This window comes from Gymnoscopelus braueri, assembly GCF_963280865.1.
Source record: "Gymnoscopelus braueri genome assembly, chromosome: 13".
Lineage (NCBI taxonomy): Eukaryota > Metazoa > Chordata > Actinopteri > Myctophiformes > Myctophidae > Gymnoscopelus > Gymnoscopelus braueri.
Window position 1 is genome coordinate 43,083,336 of NC_137615.1, and position 26,400 is coordinate 43,109,735.

Genomic DNA, 26,400 nt, shown 5'->3' on the forward strand with positions numbered 1-26,400 from the left:
ACACTTCAACTCCGTCAACACGCCGCAATGATGTTCCACCCCTTTGCTCCCGTAAAATGGAAGTGAACGGGGAAGCTGATGCTTCTAACGTGTATGAAGCACGTGTATGATGACTTTGTACATTGCACTATAGCTCTAAAAGCATGACATACTATGTGACATGGAAAAACTAAGATGAAAAAGAAACATGTAATTCATCTTTCATCAGCAGAATGCATAATTACTTTACAGCACACCAACACAGTCCAGGTAGGCCTACTGTGTGTGTACACTCTAGGCTCTAGGCCAATACTATAATCGTGTGATCCTGTATCATGTCATCTGCCACAGTAATCAGCCTGTCGTGTGGCCTGTATCATTTGTTGCTGTTGACTGTTTTATTTTACAATTATGGAATTCTACTTGTTCTAAAACAGTGGTTCTCAACATGGGGTCTGATGGGGACCCCTAGGGGTCCTTGAGGCGGTTCCAGGAGGCCCCCAGCTAAAAGACTAATACATTGACTTCAACATCATGACATAAGTAATTACAAATGATAGAAAATAGTGAGCAGAAAATGTCAGTTTTTGATTTTGATCAGTTTCACTGTTATCTCTCTACCTACAGTAAAGGCTATATACTAGTGATGAGCGGGTCGACCCGTAACCCGCGGGACCCGCGGGTCAACCCGCGGCGCGGGTAGGTCGAGTCAGGATTTCAGAGAAAATTATGCGGGCTGAGGGTGAGCGGGTCAGCCGCTCTCCACGAAAAAAAAAAAAAAAAAACCCTATTTTGACCAACATGCTTGTTTATTCAGCCCATGACAATGTTGTGCTACTGTAGACATTTAAAGGGACTTTGGGTACTTAAAAGAGCGCTATATAATATATATATATATTCCCACCGCGGGTCGCGGGGCGGGTTGAGCCATAGATTTATATATGGGTTCGCGGGGCGGGTTGAGGCGGGTCGCGTTCCGTCGCGGGTTGGGGCGGGGCGGGTCATGAAAAAACCCGACCCGCACATCACTACTATATACTGTTCAGTGATGACCGCAGTAAAGGGATTCTGGAATAAATGACAGACCATATCAGACAAAATCATGAATAACGATTAAAAATCTAACTGGTGGTCCTTGAAATAAAAATCTTGAGAATCCTTGTTGTAAAAGTATTACGTCTATATAAAAATAAATGTTAAAATACACCCATCAGTTGAAAAAAATAAGGAAATAGCTGTACGTACAGTAGCCTATAATACATATAAAACACATAAAACACATTGCTACTTTATCAATCACAACTGCCAATGTCTGTCCGCTCCGACAAGTGAAAGTATCAATACTGCAATATAGAAATACTCTGTTACAAGTGAAAGTCCGGAATTCAAAATGTAGGGGAGAGTGGGGTAATGTGAGACACAGGGTAAAGTGAGACACCCCTTTTATCACCTGACCACAACACCTGTGTGGTCATATGACCATTAGATTTTGAAGCCCCTCCCATTTCCCACTTACCATGGAGGAGAGGACCTCATTGTGTTGTGGTAAGCATGTTTTTTCACAAAAATATGTTTTTTGCATGTAAAAGTAATTTTTTGGGCTGTCAACATAATCAGCTGTTGTGTCAAAAAAAAAATGATTCAGGTAGAAAAACTTATGTCATGCATGTTGATGAACTACAAACCTATACATCCATGTGATTAATGCTAATTGTAGATTAGCCAGAATTGCTAAAAGTGGTCCTTTTCACCAAAATGTGGCTGTGGGGTAAAGTGAGACAAATGGCTTGGGGTAAAGTCGGACACTGTCTCACTTTACCCTAAGTGTCTAAGTTTAGTACTTAAACATATTTTAATCTAATATTACATTGCATATGTTTTACTTGTTATGCCAAGAACATAGGGAGAGTGGGGTAATGTGAGACACTTTTTACATTGAGTGGGGTAATGTGAGACACTTTTAACATTTTCTCCCCTCTAGGTGAGCTAAAATGATATATCAGTAAAATGTACACATTTCCCATACATTTGAGATGTTTCCTAACAATGGAAATTATCAGAATGTATTCAAGCCAAAGGCAGTGAAAATATGATTGTTTTAAAAAAAGTGGTCTGGTGTCTCACTTTACCCCATTGATTTTTCTGGTTTGTCTCGGTTTACCCCAGACCTGGGGTAAAGTGAGACACCAGAAAACTTTTTTTAAAACAATCATATTTTCACTGCCTTTTGTCTTGAATACATTCTGATAATTTCCATTGTTGAAAAAATGTAAAAAGTGTCTCACATTACCCCACTCTCCCCTACTTGAGTAAAAGTACAAAAGTTGAAAGTAGCAGATAGCAGATCTACAAGCTCACAATGCGACGCATTGTGAGCTTGTAGATTGTCTATTTTCAAATGGCCAAATGTATATAGGGCTGAGGTTACTGTATGTTTTGTATACAAATCTACAAAGTAACTAGTAACTAAAGTTTTAAATTAATTGTAGTGTAGTAAATGTACAATATTTACTACACTATAATAGAAGTAAAAGTATTGGAAATTTGAAATACTCCAGTAAAGCCCAAATACCTCAAAACTGTACTCAAGTACATGTACTAGTTACTTTACACACCACTGATGACCGCAGGAAATTGCAGCGCGACGTCACTAAATGAAAAGCATCTTTCTGCATTGACCCTTTAGGTGGAAAAAGTGACAGAGTCGATCAGACTGCAGAATGCCAGAGCGGTGACATCACTCCCACGGAGAGGATTGGACGGCGGCCGCTGGCCAATGGAGAGCAGGCAGCTGGGAAGAGTTTAAAAAAGATTGAGAAAAGTGTCGGAAGAGTTGTTTCCAAAAAACAGCCCTGATCAGCAGCAGGGTGAAGCTGTTTAGTTGTACTCCACCACGGGATCATAGCTTGATAATATACAAGTCTGCGGTGCATTGATTCCTGAGATATCCACGGATTTTGGTCTTGGTTTTTTGGGGTGGATTTTTCTTGCCGTGCTCTTTTTGTTTTTGTTTTTGTTTTGCCTGGATCTATAGATCTGGTGGTGTGATCAATTTTTTTTTAAAGCCCCCCCATTCTTTGTTTCAACTCCACTGTAAATAGTAGTAATCACCCAGAAGAGAAAAGAGCTGCAACATGTCAATGTATTTCAGGAGCGGCCCTGCCTTCGGACTCTCTGCCGAGGTCAAGAGTAAGGTAAGGTTTACTCCGGTGGTGTAAAGTAACTAAGTACTTTTACTCAAGTACTGTACTTAAAGTAACATTTTGAGGTGTTTTTACTTTACTGGAATGTTTCCAATGTTCAGCACCACTACATCTCACTACTCCACTAGTTATTTGAAAACTTCAAGTTACTAGTTACTTTGTAGATTTTGATTATTGTTACAAAACATACATTAACCACTTCAGCCCTTTATATATTTCGGCCATTTGAAAATGGCTGATCTACAAGCTCACATAGATCTGCTATTTTCAAAAGATGTTTTTATATACATTTCGAACACTTAGACTTAGAGCATTCTGCATGATGAGTAGCCTACTTTTGCTTTTGGTACTTTAAGTACATTTTGATACCAATACTTTTGTACCTTTTTACTCAAGTAAAAATAAATAGGAGATCTACAAGCTCATAGCACGGTGTGAGCTTGTAGATCTGCTATTTTAGAAAAATCGTGTAAATTTGAACCATTGTTCTATATGCTTGGAACTGTTGTCACTATTGTGCTTGAAGCTCTAGTGGGAGAACAGCTGTGCACCTGACGCTCATATAAGGCAGGGTATTGTCAGTGTTGGAAAGTAACTAAGTACATGTACTCGATTACTGTACTTAAGTACAATTTTGAGGTATTTTTCACTACATCTCAGAGGCAAATATTGTCCTACTTTTACTCCACTACAGTAACTTTAGTTAATTTGTAAAACATACATTAACCACTTAAGCCCTATATACTTTGGCTATTTTCAAAAGATTTTTATACATTTTATACATTTGAAAACGTGTGAAATGGGACATTCTGCTTTTGGTACTTTAAGTACATTTTGATGCCAATACTTCTGTACTTTTACTCAAGTAAATTTTGAATTCTGGACTTTTAATTGTAACAGAGTATTTCTACATTGCAGTATTGATACTTTTACTTAAGTAAAACGTTTGAGTACTTTTTCCACCACTGGGTAGGGTAAGTGATATTTTTTGGTTAAAACAAAAGGTGTTTTGTTAAAAGGTTAAAGCTCTAATATTCTGATAGTAATCATTGCTACAGAACGTTTGTTCAGTAACAGGAGTCTCCCCCCACCTCTCCAGCTCTTTAATAAACAGAACATTATTCATTTTCAAGTGGGTTTCCAATTTCAGCCAATCAGGAGAGAGTACCCATTTGTCAGCTTCAATGTTCTAGTGTTCCAGTTCCAATTTAGTTTTTCACTTTGTTTAATCTGTATCCTGTGTGTGTGAGTTTCTCTCTCATCTCCTGATTGGATAAAAATAATTGTATCCCGACCTGACAATGCATTTACTGTTTATACTGTTTAAAAAAACACTCTATAGCAATGAGTACCAGAATATAGAGCTATTAAGCACTTATTTTAACAAAAACATATGACATACCCTACCTTTTAAACAACTTTAGTTACTTTATAACTATATGCACAGTAAAATCCTGCAAATGGAACAAAATTCCAGAGTTCCATTTGTACAATCTCAGAGTTACAGCCAAGGGTCAATATGGTTCCATTTGTAAACGGGTGTCAATTATATCACAATATCTACATATAGCTCATTGCAGGTAGAAGAGATGTAAGTGATATTTGTTTTCCTGACTAAATTACTACAATAGATTGGTGATGCATCAAACTAGATAGATGGATAGATAGAAATTCCAAACCGATCAAAAGAACATGAAAATGTCATTAGTCATTTTTATTCAACTGAAACGGCCACATCACACAGTACAACATAACAGCCAGTGGTGGAAAGTAACTAAGAACATGTACTTAAGTACTGTACTTAAGTACAATTTTGAGGTATTTGTACTTTACTTGAGTATTTCCAATTTCCAATACTTTTACTTCTACTCCACTACATCTCAGAGGCAAATATTGTAGGCTACTTTTACTCCACTACAATTATTTGAAAACTTTAGTTACTTTGCAGATATCAATTATGATATAATGAAACATACTGTACATTGACCACTTTAGCCCTATTTTATACCTATAGGCTATTTGAAAATAGCCGATCTACAAGCACACAACGCAGCACACAACGCGTCGCATCGCGACGCGTTGTGAGCTTGTAGATCTGCTATTTTCAAGATGCGACGCGTTGTGTGCTTGTAGATCGGCTATTTTCAAATATTTAGTACTTTTACTTTTGGTACTTTAAGTACATTTTGATGCCAATACTTCTGTACTTTTACTCAAGTAAATTTTGAATTCTGGACATTTACTTTGTAACAGAGTATTTTTATATTGCAGTATTGGTACTTTTACTTAAGTAAAGAAATTTCGGCTGTCATCGGCTCCATTCAATTCAGGCAGATCCGGGTTCCAGGAAGAGGTGACAACATGGACTAATTGTGGTCGGAGAGCGATTTTTGGAAAGGCCTAGGCATGCTTTGGGTGTTTCGTCACATCTTTTATTTACAGTAATAATACCATGACAGAAAAGAACGTGTATGTCGAGAGAGACTGTGAATCAGAGCCGCTGACAGTATTGTTTTCTTGTTTTTTTTTCATGGATGAGAAAGGTCAACCGCAACATATTCCAGCTTAGTGACTGTATCCGCTGAGAGGTTAGTCATCCTAGTCATTGTGAGCAGGGGCTGCCAGCTCTGATGTCTGTCATTGCCACTTTGATCACACTGAATGAAACCTCTTTGAAAACCTGTACTGTGGTTCTCAACATGGCGTCCAGAGACCCCCCCCAGGGGCCCTCGAGCGGGCTGCAGTAGGTTTCCCCAAATGATTGATAGTTAGCAGTGGTGGAAAGTAACAAAATACATTTACTTAAGTACTGTACTTAAGTAAAATTTTGAGGTGTTTGTACTTTACTTGAGTATTTCTAATTTCCAATACTTTTACTTTTGCTCCACTACATCTCAGAGGCAAATATTGTACTTTTTTACTCCACTACAACTTATTTGAAAACTTTAGTTACTAGTTACTTTTCAATTATAAATTATTACATTATAAAACATACATTTACCACTTTAGCCCTATTTTATACATAGGCTATTTGAAAATAGCCGATCTAGAGATCGATCGAACTATAGATCGTCTATTTTCAAATATTTGAGTACTTTTACTTTTGGTACTTTAAGTACATTTTGATACCAATACTTTTGTACTTTTACTCAAGTCAATTTTTAATTCGGGACTTTTACTTGTAACAGAGTACTTCTACATTGCAGTATTGATACTTTAAGTAAAACATTTGAGTACTTTTTCCACCACTGATAGTTAGGAACCAAATGGAGCTTTACCTGTCTGTAACGCCCAAGTTCCCATGAGATGAAACTCATATCAAATGAGGGTCTGTGGCCTAATGCATAACAAGCTGGGGGGTCCTTGAAATAAAAAAAATTAGAATCACTGCGTTTGGCCGTTTTTTTTTCAGAGAGGGAAAATAGTTTAAACACCATTTGTCTTTATAATTCTGTCTAGTGAGAGAAACTTAGAGGAAAGGAAATGTATTGTAATTTGGTCTCATTCATTCAACAGGCTAGGAAATGTTTTTATTTTCCGGTTGTATTCAGTCAGTCAGTAGAATACTACACCAGGCCTTTTTTTTTTTTCTTCTTCTGCACCAGGAAGCATCAGCATAATTTTTTTCTGCCATGCTACTGGATACATACAGGTGTCCCCAATTAAAGGGATAGTTCACCCCCAAAATGACTTTTGTTCTAGTCACCCCATGGAGACTTGAATTCATGGATATTTTTTTGTTTTTGTCGCATTCCTAGAAGCCAATAATTTGATGACCGGCGGAGAGATGCTTATGTCTCCGGTAGGAGACACAAAGGAGACTCTTTGTGTCTCCTACCGGAACCGCTGCCGGTCATCAAATGATTGGCTCAGGAATGGGTCAAAAATTCAGAATTCAATTCAGAATTCATTCATTCAGAATTCAAGTCTCCATTGGGTGACTAATCGATAGAAAAAAAGTCATTTTGAGGGTGAACTATCCCTTTAAACATGAGCTGACCCTGAGGCCTGTGCGGGTCATGCTAACGTTACATAGTATCAAGATGGAAGCCGAGAAACTGACCGGTACGTCAGCCCACTCGGACCACCTTTTAAGGAGTGACCATACTTGCGTCTCTGCACTTGAGAAAGTGTCCCGTACTCTAAACAGTTTACACTGGCTCTGACAAAACTCTCACACAGAACAGAAAGCAGGTGGACACACAACCATGGAGCAGTGGTTCCTCAACCAGCGGTCCGGGGGACCACCAGTGGTCCTTGAGGAGTTTCCAGGTGGTCCCCCAGCTAAATGATGGAGAGTTGGTATAACCAAATGGACCCTTATAGGTCCATTTCGTTTCATTTTATGCTCTCAAGAGTTCAATTATTGTTAACCCATTTAGACCTGAGGCCGAGTCTAAAACGCCTTCTAAATCTTTTTAAAAATATAAACTTTTCTGAAAACCTTGTAATATTTATTCAAAAATTACAAAAAATGTATGTTGCTATATACTGTACATAGCAACAGGAACCCCAAAAAAAATCCTGAAAGGTATACTTACAAAAAGGGGTTCCCGCCCAAAATGGGTTAAACATCTGCATTACTTAATTCACAAGAAGTCTTACACAATTAGAGAATGTAGAAGAATTGTTATTTTGACAAAATGTCATCCAACGATAACAAAATATTCAGAGCTTTGGGTCCGAGAGGCTAAATCTCATCAAACGGTGGTTCCGCGGCTCAAAATGGCGATTACATAATGGTCCTTGATCTATGAAAAAGGTTGAAAACCACTGCCATAGATGGATGACAAGGCAAGGCGTCGGTTCTGCCAGATACTGGCTGGAATAGACGCAGCCTGCAGCCTGCAGTGAGCGATGACTCAGTGTGAGGAGGAAGGAAAGGGCTCATAAATTGTGTCAATAAAAAGAAGGGACAACACATATAATTGAACATTGCACTCTGCATCCAGTGTTTTACTTGCCTGCAGAGCAGCAGGCATGTTGTGACACCATATAATAATGCACTGTACAATTGCTCATACATTAAACTTGTTTTCTCAGCATTTACCCATTAAGAGCAGTGGAGAAGTGCCATTAAAGGGATAGTTCACCGTTCTATCGATTAGGAGACTTGAATTCATGGATATTTGTTTTGTTTTTGTCGCATTCCTAAGCCAATAATTTGATCGGTAGCCAGCGGTTCCGGTAGGAGACACAAAGGAGACTCTTTTGTGTCTTCTACCGGAACCGCTGCCGGTCGTCAAATTATTGGCTTAGGAATGAGACAACAAAAAACAAAGAAATATCCATGAATTCAAGTCTCCATGGGGTGACTAATCGATAGAGGAAAAAAAGGCATTTTGGGGGTGAACTATCCCTTTAAAACAGCACTCTGGGAGCAGTTTGGGTGTAAGTGTCGCTCAGAGACACTTCGTCACATAGAGTGGGCGGACCGGGGACCTTCTGAGTCCCTCTCCATCCACTCAACTATGTCCGCCTTAACTAAGTATTCATGGAACAATGCCAGCTCTAAAAACTATGGCATCTGTGAGAGGCCTTCTGAACCCAGATGTATTGAGTCTCCCTATAACCTTTCATGCCTGTTTGACACCCCTGCTTAATAATGTATAGTGATCAAACACATATTTGTTTGCACTTTCGCCAAAAACCTTTACGTGTTAGTTTAGGCTCTAGAAAGTAGACCTCCCCATCAGGAACCCAACTGGGTCTCAGGCCTAAGCACCGTCCACACCATAGAGCAGTGGTTCTCAAACTTTTTCATGTCAAGGACCCCCAAAATGATGTGCGTTTGGCCGCGGACCCCCATCTCAAAATATTTTGTTCCAGGGACCCCCGGAAGCTAAGATTTGAGTTACAAATGCTGTAAACATGTCGAACGTCATGTGATGTGTTGAACGTGTGTTGAACGTGCGATGATGCCCATTACATTCTGATGGATTTTGATCGGCTGTCAGTGTTTTATCTTTTCATCAAATCGCTTTTAAAAGTTGATCCACATGATATCATTTGTCGTTAAAATGTTTTTAAATGTCATATTTATAGTTCTGGTCATCTATAAAGTTCTCGTTCTCTGCCCTTTTACAGTGTGTGTTTTGGATCACCTCCATGGTGACTCCAGTAATCTGCTTCAATGAGCCCCGGGGTTCATTGAAGAGGTCACAGTGGTTTATTTGGCTTCTGTCTCTCCTCTTGAGAGCAGTGTTTCCTGTGCCGTATACGTTTGACTTAACCGGGACTCGTAGTCGTGGCCCTTTGCCACGCTATTTGAGCTCATGCGTGGTATTAAACCTTTTTGGCTAAAAACGGAACCGGTCTCGGCTCGCATTCCCCCGAGCGCTGCAGCGAAAAAAAAAAAAAAAGGACAAACAAGGTTAAATCAAACCTAAACCAGAATACCTTGGGCCTGGGGGGTGGGGGGTTGTGGGGGAGGGGGGGGAGTGCTGTCGCTCTTGGCTTGTCCTTATCGGACATGGTTCGCCTGAGGAGCCGTGGCGTGCTGCAAAAAAAGGTCAGATTCCGGAAAAGTCCGGTGGGGAGAGATGGAAAGCGTGAGATTGAGGGAGAGAGAGAGAGAGAGAGAGAGAGAGAGAGAGCCAAGAAAGGCAACAACACCCGTGTCTGAGTCTGACTCGGGGTAAAACGTGCATCACACATACGCAAAGGGAAGTTGAATTTGCAGAGTGTCAAGGCAGCAGATGAGGAAGAGCTATTGGTTGTTTTAAAGGGATAGTTCACCCAAAAATATACTTTTTTTTCTCTTATCGATTACTCAATTACTTGAATTAATGGATATTTTTTTGTTTTTGTTGCATTCTTAAGCCAATAAGTTCATGACCAGCGGTTCCGTTAGGAGACTCCTAACTACCGGAACCGCTGCCGGTCATCATAATATTGGCTTAGGAATGCGACAAAAACTATAAAGTATCCATGAATTCAAGTCTCCATGGGGTGAGTAATCGATAGAAAAATGTCATTTTGGGGGTGAACTATCCCTTTTAATAAGAAGGGTTTGGGGCAAATGCATGTATTTACTGAACTGTTGAACTGATTCCGTCTTTTACAGTTATTTGTTGTCAAGCAGCGAAGAATCAATTCGGCTTCCGGCCTATGATCATACACAGCAAAATTAATGTAACTTTGAGAGTGTACAAATGTAACCAAATTGATCTCAAAGGGTCTGTAACTCTGAGAGCGTACAAAGGGAACCACATGGACCTAACACTCAGGATTTGACAGTGTACCGGATATCAAGGAAGCTGTCATCCTCTCTTATCTTCCTCCAAGCGTGAAAAAGAGGGAGACAAAGTGAGTGAGAAGGGAGATAAACTGAAGGAGATGGGGAGAGAGATGAAGGGAAAGACGGGGAAAGATTAGAGAGAGATCTGGAAGGGGGAAAGAGTAAGAAATATGAACAAGGCCAAGCAAAGAGAGAGAGAGAGAGAGAGAGGGAGAAGCCAGGCTGGAGGGAGGAAGGAGGGGGGGGGGTTAGTGATCCAGAGAGAGCTGTTTCTCCCAAGTTTGGTGTGATGGACTGGGAAGCTGAGCGAAGCCCGCTGCTTTGAATTACCTGTTTGTTTTGGCTGTGGATCGGGGCAGGCTCTCTCCCAGAAGGGGAGTTTAGACGCAGAATGATCAGGAAAAAAAAGGGGTGGGGGGGGTTACACCACCAACAATTCAAAGCATTAGGACCATGTGTTTGTGCCAATAAGGAAATAACATGGAGAGCAGAGGGAGCAGGAGCGTAGTGACGTTTCTGCATGCAGGAATGTCCCCCGGCCGTTTCTTTTTCATTTCACGTTTTTTGTTTGTTTTGTTTTGTACCCTTGATCCTATTGCCTTTTTCCTTATGAGTCTTTCAAAGAGAAGTGCGGCGGAATGCGGACCCCTATATGAGACGAGCTTGGGTAGAAGCATAGTTATTATTATTATTATAGACGTGAGTTGCAGGTATGTTGTTGGGGTTATGAAGTAGATCCGCTCCAGTAATAGGCTACTCTTCAGTTGCATTTCTGCAGGTACAGTATACTGCCCCCCCAGAACAGGAACATGGTTTGGTTTTATAATCAGTGGGAGATACAATCTACTAAAAATAAAATACGAAAAATAAAATATCTGAGTACTTATGGGAGATAAAATCTGTAACAAATGTGTCTACAGCTGACAGCCCTAATATAACATAATGATTTAGTGCAAATCAACCTACTTAAAGGTAGTCTTTTTTTGGTTAAAATAAGTGTTAATTCAACTATATTCTGATACTCCTATATACCTATTTTATCCATTCAGGAGAGTGAACTTTCACAAGATACAGATTAAACAAGTGAAATTGGAAGTGATGGCACTAAGAAATAAGCAGACAAAATTGGAACTGGAACACTACAAAAAATACCCTACCTTTAACCCTGCATACTTTGTTGACCGACCGGGGTCCCCTCCTTTTTTCCCTCTACACCAAACATTTTCTGAAAATAGCCGTTCTACAAGCTCACAATGTGTCTTAAGTTGTGAATGATCGGCTACTGTATGTTGACTGTTCAACAAATATTTTGCCTATTATGACATGCCCAGGATAAGGATGCTAGTTTTCATGTGGCTAACCACTTAAACCCTGTATACTTAGTTAGGCCTTCTCCTTATTCCTCTCTATTGGCTGAAAACAGCCAATCTATAAGCTCACAACGTGCCACATTGCAACGCGTTGTGAGCTATTTTGTCCAAATGTTCGCCCCAGAATAAGGGACTCTTAATGTCAGAATCAGAATCAATGTGAGAGTGTATTTGTTGTAGGGCTAATGTTCCATTTGAAGCCATGAAACCATCTCTGAAACGCAGACAGAGTTGTGCTGAAAGGTTCAGCCCCCCAGTGGTGTACAGTCCATCAATATGAAAACTAGCCCTCCTGGTTTTTAGCTTTGATTGATTGATTGATTGAATACTTTATTAGTCAGAAATGTAAAACAGCACGTGGTACACAGTCACACATTAAGGCTAAAAGAATAACACAAACAAGTGTTGGGGACTTGTTTCCATTGTGGTCCTATGTATTCAATTCAACGTAGCATAAACAATTTACACAATAATACATGTCATCAACAAATACAAAATGTATGTAATATTATGTACAAAGGAGAAAAAGGAAAAAACGTCTGCAGTGAATGACACCTCCTTTCTATGGGGATTTACATTTACTTCCCCCTGTGGTCTGAGGAGCTGCTAAACTCAGTGGCCGTGACAAAGGCCTTGTTCACTGTGTTTATAGCAAAATAGACAGGATAATTGTATCTGTCATTATGTGTTCTATTTTAAATGTTATTTCAATAGACTAACAAAATGAACAGAAAATAAAATAAAGTAAGATGCCAGCTAAATTTAACCATGAGTCCTGGCGTCCCTATTCCGAGACATGTCATAATAGGAAAACATTAGGGGCAGAAATAGCAGATCTACAACCTCGCAGCACGTTGCAACGTGACACGTGAGCTTGTAGAGATCTATTTTCAGCGAGGAGATTTGATGTAGAGGGGGGGGAAACGGAGTGGACCAGGTAGAGACCCCTGGGGAACCCCAGTCAATGAAGTATATGGGGTTTAAGTGGTAATAGACCAAGGTTCAGCCAAACGCCTTTTCAGCCAAATGCACTTGAAGGCAGAGAGTGTCCGTGTGGCTGAACTGGATAACTATCAATAAACTGAAATGCACGTCTAGTTGAGTGTTTACCTTTTAACCCATTCAGACCGGGAAATAATCATTTTTAGATTTCTTTGGCTATAAACAAAATAGCAGATATACAAGCTCGTAGCGCGGCACAAGCTTGTAGATATGCTATTTTTTAAACATTGTGAACAATTGTGCAAATCTTTGAATATATATATTTGTATGGCAAACATGTGTAACTCAAATCTTTGCTTCTGGGAATTCCACAAATGTCTTCTAAATCCTACATATATATATTTTTTAAACGAGGTTCTCTAACTTTTTCATGTCAAGGACGCCCACAATGATATGTATTTTGCAGAAACAAATATTTGATTTACAAATGTTCCCTTTAAAGGTAGGGTAGGTGATATTTTTTGTTAAAAAGGTTAAAGTACTATATTCTGATAGTAATCATTGCTACAGAGCGTTTGTTCGGTCACAGGGATCTATCCCAGCTCTTTAGTAAACAGAATATATGTACATTTTCAAGTAGGTGACAAAATTTAGGCCAATCAGAAGAGAGCATTGAAAATGCTTTTTCTGTTTAATAAAGAGCTGGAGAGACATGGGAGACTCTATAGCAATGAGTACTATCACAATATAGAGATATTTAACACTTATTTTAAGTAAATCACTTACCCTACCTAATGGATTAAGATGCACACAGTCATGACTCATGTATCCATCCATCAATTTGGTCAATGTTTGATCATTTTTAAAGTATAGTTTGTTCATTTTAGAGGTATTAAAAGGTCCTTAAATTGTCACTTTAGAAACCCCCTGTATACACTTATACTGTATGTTGGTTTGAGTGTGAAAGCAATGTTGCACATTAAGCTAATCATTTGGGGAAACCCCCAAAATAATTCAGGGACCCCCAGTTTGGGAACCACTGTATTGGGGAGACTGATTACTGATACCTTGTATCAATGATTTGAAAACTTAGTTACGAGTTACTTTGTAGATTTTGATTATTATTACAAAACATACATTACCCACTTCAGCATTTCGGCCATTTGAAAATAGCAGATCTACAAGCTCACAATGCGTCGATAGACATTTTATACATTTGGAAACTTGTGAAATGGGACATACTGCATAATTAGTACTTTTACTTTTGCACTTTAAGTATATTTTGATACCAATACTTTTGCAGTTTTACTCAAGTACATTTTGAATACCAGACTTTTACTTGTAACAGAGTATCTACATTGCAGTATTGATACTTTTACTTTAACCACTGCCTCAAGCTCATAAGAGCCATTACAGGGATTCCGTTTCGGGTGAGCGGCTGGTCTTTGTTGGTCTCACACATGGAAGCCCAGGGTTCGATTTCCGGGTAGGATATATAAAACGTAGGGATTGCAGCATTAGCGTTATTTATTAGACATAAAGGGGCGTTTAAGAGTCACTCAGGCACCTTTTTAACACAATGAAGGAAGGGGGAAAAAAGTGTGTCCAGTTGGAGCCACCGTTCAAACGGAATGTAGTCCATGTCGTCATCATAGCAACTATCAGTTCACAGCTGGGGCAATGGATGAGTCCAGGAAGGTCTTGTGGTTTGGATCCTTGTGGGTCCATTTGGTTCCGTTTGTACACTCTCAGAGTTACATTAAAAGCTGAAATACATAACTTCTTGGTGTGAATACAACTTTAACCAAAACATTTTGAACCAATCTGTATGCTAGAGTGTGTTGATACACAATGGTGGAAAGTACATTTACTGAAGTACTGTACTTTTACTATGATTTTGAGATATTTTTGCTTTACTGGAGTATTTCCAGTTTTCTGTAGCCTACTTTTACTTCTACTCCACTACATCTCAGAGGCAAATATTGTACTTTTACTCCACTACAATTATTTGAAAACTTCAGTTAGGCCTACTAGTTACTTTGCAGATATAGATTATTATATTATAAAACCCCTTTAGCCCTATTTTATACATAGGCTATTTGAAAATAACCGATCTACAAGCTCACAACGCGTCGCTCTGCTACTTTCAAACATGTTAGTACTTTTACTTTTGGTACTTTAAGTATATTTCGCTGACTTTTGTACTTTTACTAAAGTAACATTTTGAAGGCAGGCCTTTTACTTGTAACAGAGTATTTTTATATTGTGGTTAGGGTTAGAGTTATTGCTACTTTTACTTAAGTAAAATATCTGAGTACTTCTTCCGCCACTGTTAATGCTATATAACAAACACAAGTGTGGTGGTCTGGTTTCCCTGCTTTTCTATTGACATTCACATAGATCCTGTGGTCAGGTAGGACACCTACTGGTTGACAGGAGGTACTGCATAAAAGTCAAAGGGAAATATGTTTGCCTTTCCTAAGCGCCTGTCTGTTAAAGCTCAAAAAGCAGAAATGTTGCCTATCGTGCGGGGAGAACTGGTTTTGTCGTTCGACATTTAAGTTATGCATTGAATCTTTAACGCTGAGGATTTTACTAGTGTACTCTCTCTCTCTTTCTTCTCTCAGCTTGCAGGGAAGTACGACGTACAGAAGGAGGAGGAACTGAGGCTGTGGATTCAAGATGTGACCGGCAAGAGAATCGGGGACCCCTTCATGGACAGCCTGAAGGACGGGGTGCTGCTCTGCGAGTGAGTCACAATCCTGGATACATTAACACATTAACACTGAGAGTGTACAAATGATTACATTAACACTGAGGATTTTACTGTGTGGAAGGTTTGGAGAGACGGGGAGAGAGACAGTGTAGCTGAACACAGTTTCAGTCATAGACATAATACGTAAGCACAATGGGAAGCACCATAGGAAGCACCATAAATGACAGGGAAGCACCATAGGAAGCAGCACCATAGAAGACAGGGAAGCACCATAGGAAGCACTATATATAATAAACTTTCATTACTTTTGGAAGTTGATACTGTATTACACCTTCTACTTCTTTATTCATCTTAAATGATGTGTCCCAGCTACACCTAAACTGCAAACACAAGCGCATCTTCTTTGCTGGATTAACAGTAGCCCTAGAATGTCTGTGATCTTACATACATTTCAAGTATTCCAAATACACAGTCATAGATCTCTCTCGGTCCCCCACTGTGTAGTGCCCATCTGCGCGGCCATAAAAGTGCTCTAAACTCCGTCTGTACTCACCCAATAATTAATTCCTAAGACGTGGAGTCATATTTTGTCCTCTAGTTTCATATCCATGTGAAAGTTCTGCCAGAAAACGTGTGTTTAGTCAAATATCTCCACTTATTCACGAGCTGCACACGGACGAGTTCTGTGCGACGCGAGGGGCCAGGAATGATTGCAGCACTGAATATACGTAACTTCCTTAAGGACGCACAAATGTTTGGGACACACAATTGGCAGGTGATGATTCATTACCCCGCACCAATCACAAGCACCTGTCAATTGTGTGTCCCAAACATTTGTGCGTCCTTAAGGAAGTTACGTATATTCAGTGCTGCAATCATTCCTGGCCCCTCGCGTCGCACAGAACTCGTCCGTGTGCAGCTCGTGAATAAGTGGAGATATTTGACTAAACACACGTTTTCTGGCAGAACTTTCACATGGATATGAAACTAGAGGACAAAATATGACTCCACGTCTTAGGAATTAATTATTGGGTGAGTACAGACGGAGTTTAGAGCACTTTTATGGCCGCGCAGATGGGCACTACACAGTGGGGGACCGAGAGAGATCTATGACTGTGTATTTGGAATACTTGAAATGTATGTAAGATCACAGACATTCTAGGGCTAGATTAACAGCAGCAAAGAAGATGGTGTGAGATGGAAATCTCCTCATACCTTAACATTTTGCCGATGGGCTTTAACTTTTTTTTTAGATAATAGTATATTTAGAACTATCAACGGCAAGATTACATGGAGCAAGCGAGAAAAACGCTAACGTATGGTCTAGCATTACAGATAAGCTTAAGGGCATGATTTAGGCTGTCCTTACACAGTGTAGGAACTTTGCACTGGTATGCATGGTGTTTGGCCCTGCTATTTGTGACATAGTTGGTCCTGGGAGGTGTGGGTTAAGGTTTGCTTGTTATTTAATGTATTGTTCTTTTGTTGTTAGTTTGATGTTGTATGTATATTTATCTTGTTTTAGTTTTAGTTTCGTTTTTATTCACAATGCTTCTATGTATACTATGTTATGCTGGCATAATTGTATTGTTTTTGTGATATCTCTGCTGTCCAGCGTGAACCTGCTAACTCCAAAACGCTCATTGTTCAGGAAACAAAAAAACAAAATATACGTTTTTCAGGAAATGAAGAAAACCTTATATTTTTAAAACAAAGCAATACTGCCTCATCAAAGTTGGTATAGTGACTTTATATATTGTCAGATACTTGCATGTGTCATTATATTATCAACACTTTACCCAAATCGCGGGTAAATCAACACTTTACCCAGCGCAAGTGGAGTTAGTAGTTTCAGACAAGCAGAAATCAAGCTGAAATGGAGTTAGGTGTCCAAACAACAATAGCTCCACTCGCTGCTGAGGGAGAGGTTTCAAAAGGATACAAATTCCCAAAAGCTAACAATGGATCTCCAAGCTCACAATGCATCACAACAACGTGTGAATTAATGCCCTGATGCTTCATGACACTTATTATATAGGCCTACAATAATAAACAGGACTTTAAATATTACAATAACTTCTGCAAAGAGGTAGTAGAACTAGCGCGACAGAAATGCTATGAACGCCTTTCTTCTTGTCACATTGCTCTCCTCATTAAACACTTCATAGATTTTAGAAATATAATTACTTGTTTTCATAACATTAGCGTCAGTGCTAAGTTTGATAAACAGGTACACTGCATAGTTTTAACAGACTACGGGAAGTTTGTTTACGTGATCCTCCTCCTCGTTCACTGCGCAGCGCGCTCTACTCATGCTGTGAAAAGGCAGCACTGGAGAGGAGAGGGGGGAGTTGTTTGTTTTTGACTGACAGTTTGAGGATCCAATGGAGTTGGGAGTTTTCGTCAGAGGCGCTTTTTAATACTTTTCATTGGTTCAAATGTTTTGATTTTTTACACAGACGTAAAGGGTGTTCAATAGCGTTGATTTATGAAAAAAAAAAAAAGATGAAAATGGAGTTAGCTGGTTCGTCCTGGACACCGACGATATAATGAATAAAAACAAACAAAAAAAGGAAGCACCATAGAAGACAGGGATGCACCATAGCATGCACCATAGGAAGCGCCATAGATGACAGGGAAGCACCTGTGCCGGTATACTGTATACTTGTATATATCTATGGTTTTATCCATAGGCCTTTGTTCATTTTGTACCAATGTCTGTTATTGTACACGCATATTGTGGTATTGACCATGCATGCTGTAGCTAACAACTTCAGTATTGTATAGCGACATATAAAACCGTGTGCTGCCTGTAACCTCCTAAAATTCCAATGTCACGTATCTCTGTCATTTATTTTATTGTGTATTATTATTCACCATCGCCTCTCAACACAGACTCATCAATACACTTCAGCCTGGCTCTGTGAGAAAGGTCTCCAACTCCACTCAGAACTGGCACCAGGTGAGACAATCACTCCGGAAGACGACACCACCTGGTGGGGACATGTGTCATTATCAGGCTGGCGCTGCTATAGACCAATTATTTGTTTACCAACATTGACACTGGACGCACAGGTGATTTGTTTCATGCAATCAATTCCCAACATATTGTTTCGGGGTGCGCTGGTTTCAGTACATTCAACCTCCTCTTGTGTGTTGGCTAGTGAGGCGCGTCCTAGCGAGACATGACAGAATGGGTTTCATTTGGTGCCGGCCTGCGCACGCATACCGGTTCTTATCGGTGTGACGTCGTCTGTTAAGGGGTCTATTGTCATGCACTTCATCAGTGTGTGTCCAATTTTGCAACACACACACAGTAAAATGTGTACAAATGGAACCAAATGGACCCGCCAGGGTCGATTTGTCTCCATTTGGTTTCATTAGATAAATCAACAGAGGACTGTAATGTGTTCATTATTGTTATTATTAGCCTTCACTTTAATCAATGCACAAGTTGTATGAGCAAAATAAAATCTTGGTCCTAAAAAAGACAGAGGAAGCTTAGTTCTACAAAACCAGTGAAGTCATTTTGGCCTTTTTGATGAAATGGTAATGATGGGGAAATGAATGCAAAGTGAAAAACACACCACGCACAGAATTTCCATGGGGATGCGGGGGCTGTAACAGCCCCTATAATTATAATTGGGCCGTAACCCCCCTATCCTCCAATAAATTAGCATGAGTAAGTTAGCCCACAGCAATTCTTCGCCCAGGCCCCTTGTGGCAGGAAAGCCTTTTACTCCCTGATTACAAGGCAAGCCCAATTAAATGTGTAAGACCACGGAAAATAGTATTTGAAAAATGGCGTCCGGTTAGCCGACTGTTTCAGAGAGTTGTGGGATGTTTTTCCAGAGCACGTGTAAGCCGAATATATAGTGCATTCTCTTGGCCGTGGAGGATGCACGCGGGCCTTATTTACATTCCAGACGGCAGCTGCCTTATCAAAATGAGACCCCTCTCGTCTCGGCGCAGCTTTCAGCTCCCTTTGTTCGGCTGCTGAAAAAAGCAAATAGCACTTTTAAGGGTTTGTTAACCCATTAAAGCCGGGAACGCGTCTGTCCTTTTTTTTAAGATTTATTTGGGCTATTCAAAAAATTGCAGATCTACAAGCTCGTAGCGCGGCACTGAGCTTGTAGATCTGCTATTTTTTTTTAAAAATCGTGAAAATGTGTGCAAATCTTTGAATGTCTGTTTTTCCGTAGTGAACATTTTTAACTCTGTTACAATTTCGGGGGGGGGGGGGGTGCCTGGAACAAAATATTTTGAGAGGGGGGTCCGCGGCCAAAATTCATATAATTTTGGGGGTCCTTGACATGAAAAAGTTAGAGAACCACTGATTATAGCAACATATATATATTTTTTTTTCAAAAAACTAGGATTTAGAAGACATTTGTAGAATTCCCCCAGAAGCAAAGATTTGAGTCAAAAATGTTTGCTTTAAAAATATATATATATTCAAAGATTTGCTCAAACTTTTAAGATTAAAAAAAAAAAATAGCCCAAAGAAATCTTAAAATGACACAGACGTTTTCCCGGTCTCAATGTGTTAAGGCTCTTTCCAAGAACACGCTCCGTGGCATTAGCATTACTGGAATGGATGCAGCCATTCTGTGAAGGGAGACGACAACAAAAAGCAGGATCCCAGCAGCAGAACTGCTTTGAAGATGGAGTTTTATTTTAGAGACGGTGCCTGGTCGACTGCAAAACAAACCTTCACAGCAATTATAATGACAGTTTGATAACCGTCTCTCTGAGTCTTGTCCATTTCACATGTAAAATTATTTACTTTATCCTTGTGCGCTCATACTTAACCCATTAAGACCGGGAACGCATCTGTAACAATAGCAGATATACAAGCTCTTAGCGCGGCGAGCTTGTATATCTGCTATTTTCCCCCCAAAAAAATCCTCGTGAAAATGTGTGCAAATCTTTGAATATATTTATACATTTTTAACTCAAATCTTTGGTTCTGGGGGTCCCTGGAACAAAATATTTTGAGATGGGGGGGAGGGGGGGGGTCCGCGGACAAATACATATCATTTTGGGTGGTCCTTGACATGAAAAAGTTTGAGAACCACTATTATTGCAACAAGCATGCAAGTTTTTTCCCCCAAAAAAACTGTTAGGATTTAGAAGACATTTAATCCCCCAGAAGCACAGATTTGAGTTAAAAATGTTTGCTTTAGAAATATATATATATTCAAAGATTTGCACCAAATTCTCACGATTTTTCTAAAATAGCCAAAGAAATCTAAAAATGACACACAGATGCGTTCCCGGTCTTAATGGGTTAAAAGAACAGCACAATATCCATCCCCGCACTGTGTCTAGTATTAAAAAAAGGTCCATGTGTCTAGGATGTGCCAAGACGATAGGCTTGAAATGGAAAATTGGTCATGTTCTTCCGAAATGATTCCATTTAAACACTTCTCTGCTTTTCCCATCAGCTGGGAAACATTGGAAATTTTGTCCGGGCCATCACAGAGTACGGTGTGCAGCCACAGGATATCTTCGAGGCCAACGACCTGTTCGAGAACTGCAACTACACTCAGGTCCAGAGTACGCTCATTGCTCTGGCTGGAAGGGTGAGGATAAGAAGTGCTATTAAATGTCATTGATATCTGTCTGTTGTATGCAGTGGTGGAAAGTAACTAAGTACATTTACTTAAGTACTGTACTTGAGTACAATTTTGAGGTATTTTGACTTTATTTGAGTATTTCCAATTTCCAATACTTTTACTTCTACTCCACTACATCTCAGAGGCAAAATGTGTACTTTTACTCCACTACAATTATTTGAAAACTTTAGTAACTATTATTATTATTACAAAACCACTTCCGCCCTATAAACATTTTGGCCATTTGAAAATAGCCGATCTACAAGCTCACAATGCGTTGCGATGCATAAAAAAAAGATTTTTATATATTTGAAAACTTGTGAAATGGGACATTCTGCACAATGAGTACTTTCTACTTTTGGCACTTTAAGTACATTTTGATACCAATACTTTTGTACTTTTACTCAAGTAAATTTTGAATTCCAGACTTTTACTTGTAACTATAATCAATGTAATTATTTCTACATTGCAGTATTGATACTTTTCTTAAGTAAAAAAAGAACAGTACTTTTTCCACCACTGGTTGTATGTGACTACATTTAAAAACGACGTGATGAATTGACACAGAGTACAATCGGAGGCTGGAGGTGCTCATCTCCAAAATACAAAGAGGAACGCACAGGTTGGTCTTCAAGAAATGTTGAAGAAATAGCAATGCTATGGGAGAGAGAGAACAAAAAGATCATATTTTGGTTTAACAACTTGTCATGGAAGTCCTGAAACCAGTTGAGTGTCATTAAGGTCAATGTTATTTATGTCATAACCCTGATTTATACTTCAATCATGCGAACATACAGGTAGCTGATCTACAAGCTCCCGTTGCGACGCGTTGTAAGCTTGTAGATCAGCCAATTTTTGGCGTGGATAAATTAAGCAATACACACAGACGATTTGTGCTGTGTGGAGAATGATCGCGATGCAAGTTGTTGTGAAATTGTGGGTTTGATCAAAGGAAGGCTATCTCCACTGGATTCATGTCTGTTTCTTCATTCCTCAGGCCCAGTCCAAAGGCTTCCACTCCAACCACGACATGGGAGTAAAGTACCAAGAGAAAACCCAGCGCCACTTCGCTCCCCAGATGCTGAAGGAGGGCCGCAACGTCATTGGTCTGCAGGTCAGGGGCAGCAGAAGATTTCATCATCAGATTAGATTATTGTGTACTACTTTTGTCAGTGTGTTTGCGTGCAACTTTACTAACAAATGGAGCCTTGTTCCCTAGAAATCAAGGACGCAGAGCGCTCGCGTGCGCGTGAAAATGTGCGTTTCTTTTTACCGGGTTTGTAAATTTTTGGGGTGTTTTTGTTACATTCATTCGATTAATTCGGTACAAAAATTGTACTCCATGAAGTGTAGATGTCGGAGGTTTCTTCTTTTTCTTTTTTCTTCATCCCAAAAAAGTGGGGGAGATAGCCCTCCCACTCCCCCCAATGGTACTGAGTATGTCCAACCCCCCCCCCCCCTCTGCGTCCCTGCTAGAAATGGTGTTAGATGAAGACACATATTGTAGCTACCTAGATGGTTTAATGGATGGATGGGTGGATAGAATGGTAGATTCACCATTCATATAATGGTAGGTGGATGAATCAACTTAAAGTTTATTGTCATATCACAATTTTACAGGTGTAAAAGAATGGGTGAAATACTGTTTTGTTAAAGCTTCTCACAAATTGCAGTTGCATACATATAATACAAAATACTATCAATCATTAAAACGGTATCAGATACGTGCCTAAATAAAGGCAGATAACAAATGGCTCACAGTCATACAGACAGTGATAGTGCCAGTGTGATGGGAGCTTATATGACTGACATGCTGACAGAGCTCAGCACTTTTCAGCATCCTTACAACCTGGCTGGAGGATTAGCTTTCACAAATGCGGCCTCAAAAATTCTCCCAAAAAACACCACAATCTTCCTTATTTTGACAGTTCGACAGCTTGACAGTTGTCGACGTGCAACATCGTAGCGCGACAAAATATCATTCAGACTCAAGCCAGTCATTTACTGTACGTCTGTACATTTTACTATGTATGCAGATGGGTACAAACAAGCTGGCGAGCCAGAAGGGCATGACATCCTATGGTACGCGGCGCCACCTATATGATGCCAAGATGGGCATGGAAACCCCCCTGGACCAATCTACCATCAGCCTGCAGATGGGCACCAACAAGGGGGCCAACCAGGTGAGGAGAGCAGCAGAATTCTTTTTTTCTAACCCTAACCCTATTTTATACTTTGTCATATCACAGTGTTGCCCAAAAGTAGCGAAAATAACCTATCTGCAAGCTCAAAATGCGTCCAGTGGCGACCCATTGGGAGCTTTTAGATTGGCAGTTCTAGCTATCTTTGATATCTGGCGTACATATTTATTTAATTTCCTGAAAAGTAACGGTTTTGGACATGGCTCTCCCCCCCACACACACACACTCTCATATAGGAATTTGACACTCTTTTCCTTTTTCCTATTAAAGGGATAGTTCACCCCCAAAATGGCCTTTTTTTCTATCGATTAGTCACCCCATGGAGACTTGAATTCATGAATATTTTTTTAGTTTTTGTTGCATTCCTAAGTCAATAATTTGATGACCGGCAGCGGTTCTCCTGTGTCTCCTACCGGAACCGCTGCCTACCGGTTCGCTGGTCATCAAATTATTGGCTTAGGAATGCGACAAAAAACTAAATAATATCCAAGAATTCAAGTCTCCATGGGGTGACTAATCGATAAAAAAAAAAGGTGAACTATCCATGCTTTAAGCCCTATTTATCATATGATGATTAGCGAAAATAGACGATCTACAAACTCTCATCTCTCTCTCTCTCACACACACAGTCTGGTATGACGGCCCCTGGCACCAGGAGGCTCATCTTCGACAAGAAGCTGGACCTGGAGAACTGTGACACCAGCACCGTGTCCCTGCAGATGGGCAGCAACAAGGGCTCGTCCCAGCAGGGCATGACGTGCTACGGCCAGTCTCGCCAGGTCTACGACAACAAGTACTGTAACAACCCTACCGAGGAGGACGAGGTCTACTTTGACAATGGGGACAAGGCCGAGTTCGATGGCTACCAGTACTCTGACTGAAGGGAACGTGTCGGGACTCCTTCTCCCTCCTCGTGCTTTTTGGCTCTTAACAAACCACAACTAAACCGACCGCCGCCGACGTCGTGACGAGTCAGACCACCACCCAGACGTTTTTAATTTACTTGTGACCGACGTAGTCGCCATCATCGCCGCCATTCCCCGGCTATTTCCAGCCATTTAGTTTTTGTCCTTTTTCACTCGGAAGGGATTTTTACTGCTTGCCTTTTCCGTGGGTCAAAGAAGAATGTTTACACCAACCTTAAGGTCAAATTCTTCATTTAGTGGTCAACTCCTTTATCCCAAACAGTATCAAATGTGTCTTTTTCTGATAGATTTGATGAATTGCTACCAAATATACCCAAAGAAAAGCCTTGTTGAATATCTTACATTTTAATGTCCTTTACTATTTATAGATTTTTTTTCTGTGTTGTTTTGCTTAATAGCTTTTATACTTGCAGTGACATCTGAGATTTATTTCTGTTGACACCCTGGCGTCCCACAGTTCCATGATCCACAAACTTTTTTTAAAGCATGAACATTAACAGAACAGATTTTTTATCGAGTGGAAGCAAGTGACCAACTCGTTGAGCAGTTTTGAACCAGAGTACGTGTTCCACCACCTAATTCACAGTGGATTGATTCCATCCCCTCCCCTGGATGACACGCAAACAGACCCCTGGAATTATTGTGTGGGGGATTCCTGCAAGGAGGGCTTGTAGCTTTTGTCTGCGTGTGCACGTACGTTACGCTGGCATATTGTCTGTTGATCACATACACATGCCTGCCAACTCGCCACTTTACTGGACTGTTGTCAATGGACCTTTTGTGTGTTTTTCAAACATTCTTTTTGGGGAATTTGAGATTTCAAGATGTGGTTCTATATTAAGTGAAATGTAGATGCTGGGTGTTATCCCAACACCATTCCCAACTGTTTAAGATTTACAGAAAGAAGAAAAAACACCACCGTTTCTTCGCAGGCTGGTGTAGTAGCTCGCATGAAATAACCATTTCAAGCAAAATAATCATGATAAGCGACATAGCATAAATTACTCCTCATACTGCCAAAAGTGTCCATTTTATCACAACTGTTTTGTTGTGATGAATTCATCTTTTAGGAGACAGTCCACTCACCTTGTGACTCAGTGAACCTCAGCTTTTATATACATTGTTGCTCGGTTTGCACTTTACTTAGCATCACCTTGCGTACAGAAAATGGCTTAGAAGCGCAGTATGGATCCAGCTCTGTGCCTTGAAAATTGCTGATGTGAATCAAAATATGCAGATGAGATGATTACTGTAACTATATTTTCTGTATCATAATATATGATACTGTCAGCCCACCGAATGTCTTGAATGTAATATTATTTTAAGGTCATAAGTGCTTCAAGCTGTAATGGTAATCCTTTTACCGTATCAGGCGGCAAATTATGATTGTTTTCCTACGAAGGATTCTAAAGTCAGGCACCTACAGTGTATGACCTGTCTGTCATCACAAAATGGCCTGAATGTGTTTGTTAATTGGCTTTGGACTGCAAAATAAAAAAACATATTGCCAACAAGAATAGTTTTTTTCCAGTGTATTGTTTGCCAAAATATGAGCCTCCATTTACAACTACTGGTATTGACAAACAAGGGGGTCACCACCATTCACCAGTTGACTTGGAACTGTTCTGCCATCTAGTGTCTGAAGTTAACATTGCACATCTACATTTTCAACCCATTGTAAACACTTATCCACTTAAAGCCCTTATACTTAGTTAACCAGATTCCCCCAGGGCTCAATACTAAGCCCCCTCCTTTAGTCCATAAACACTAATTATTTTTTTTGCCGGATATAGCAGTTCTTACAAGCAAGCTACAAGCTTGTGTGCTTGTAGACAGTAATGGAAGAACTACAGAAAAAGTAGCAGTACCACAATACTCTGCTAAATGTACTTGTGTAAAGTACAAAAGTTTAAGTTTGGCATTCAAAACTTACTTAGGGTTAGTAAAGTAAAAGTAATGACATCACACTATACTTGAAGTGCGAAAAGTTAAATAACCCATGCAGAATGTCCCACTTCACACGTTTTCGAAAATAGCAGATCTAAAAGCACAAGTGATGAAACGGTGAGCTTTTAGATCGACTATTTTCAAATAGCCAAATTTAAATAGGGCTGGAGTGGTGCATGTATATTTTGTAATAATCAAAATGTACAAAGTAACTACAACAACAACTAAAGTTTTTAAATAATTGTAGAGGAGTAAAAG

General features: G+C 39.9%; 1 protein-coding gene across 1 annotated transcript; it reads left to right on the forward strand.

Moving 5' to 3' along the window:
* Positions 1-2,835: 2,835 nt before the first annotated feature.
* Positions 2,836-25,701, forward strand: cnn1b (calponin 1, basic, smooth muscle, b). Its single transcript, XM_080447282.1, has 7 exons — positions 2,836-3,173; positions 15,362-15,483; positions 18,346-18,412; positions 20,898-21,035; positions 22,066-22,182; positions 23,105-23,251; positions 23,899-25,701. Exons 1-7 carry the CDS (start codon positions 3,114-3,116, stop codon positions 24,148-24,150), a joined length of 903 nt encoding a protein of 300 aa, XP_080303408.1. The 5' UTR covers positions 2,836-3,113; the 3' UTR covers positions 24,151-25,701.
* Positions 25,702-26,400: the final 699 nt, after the last annotated feature.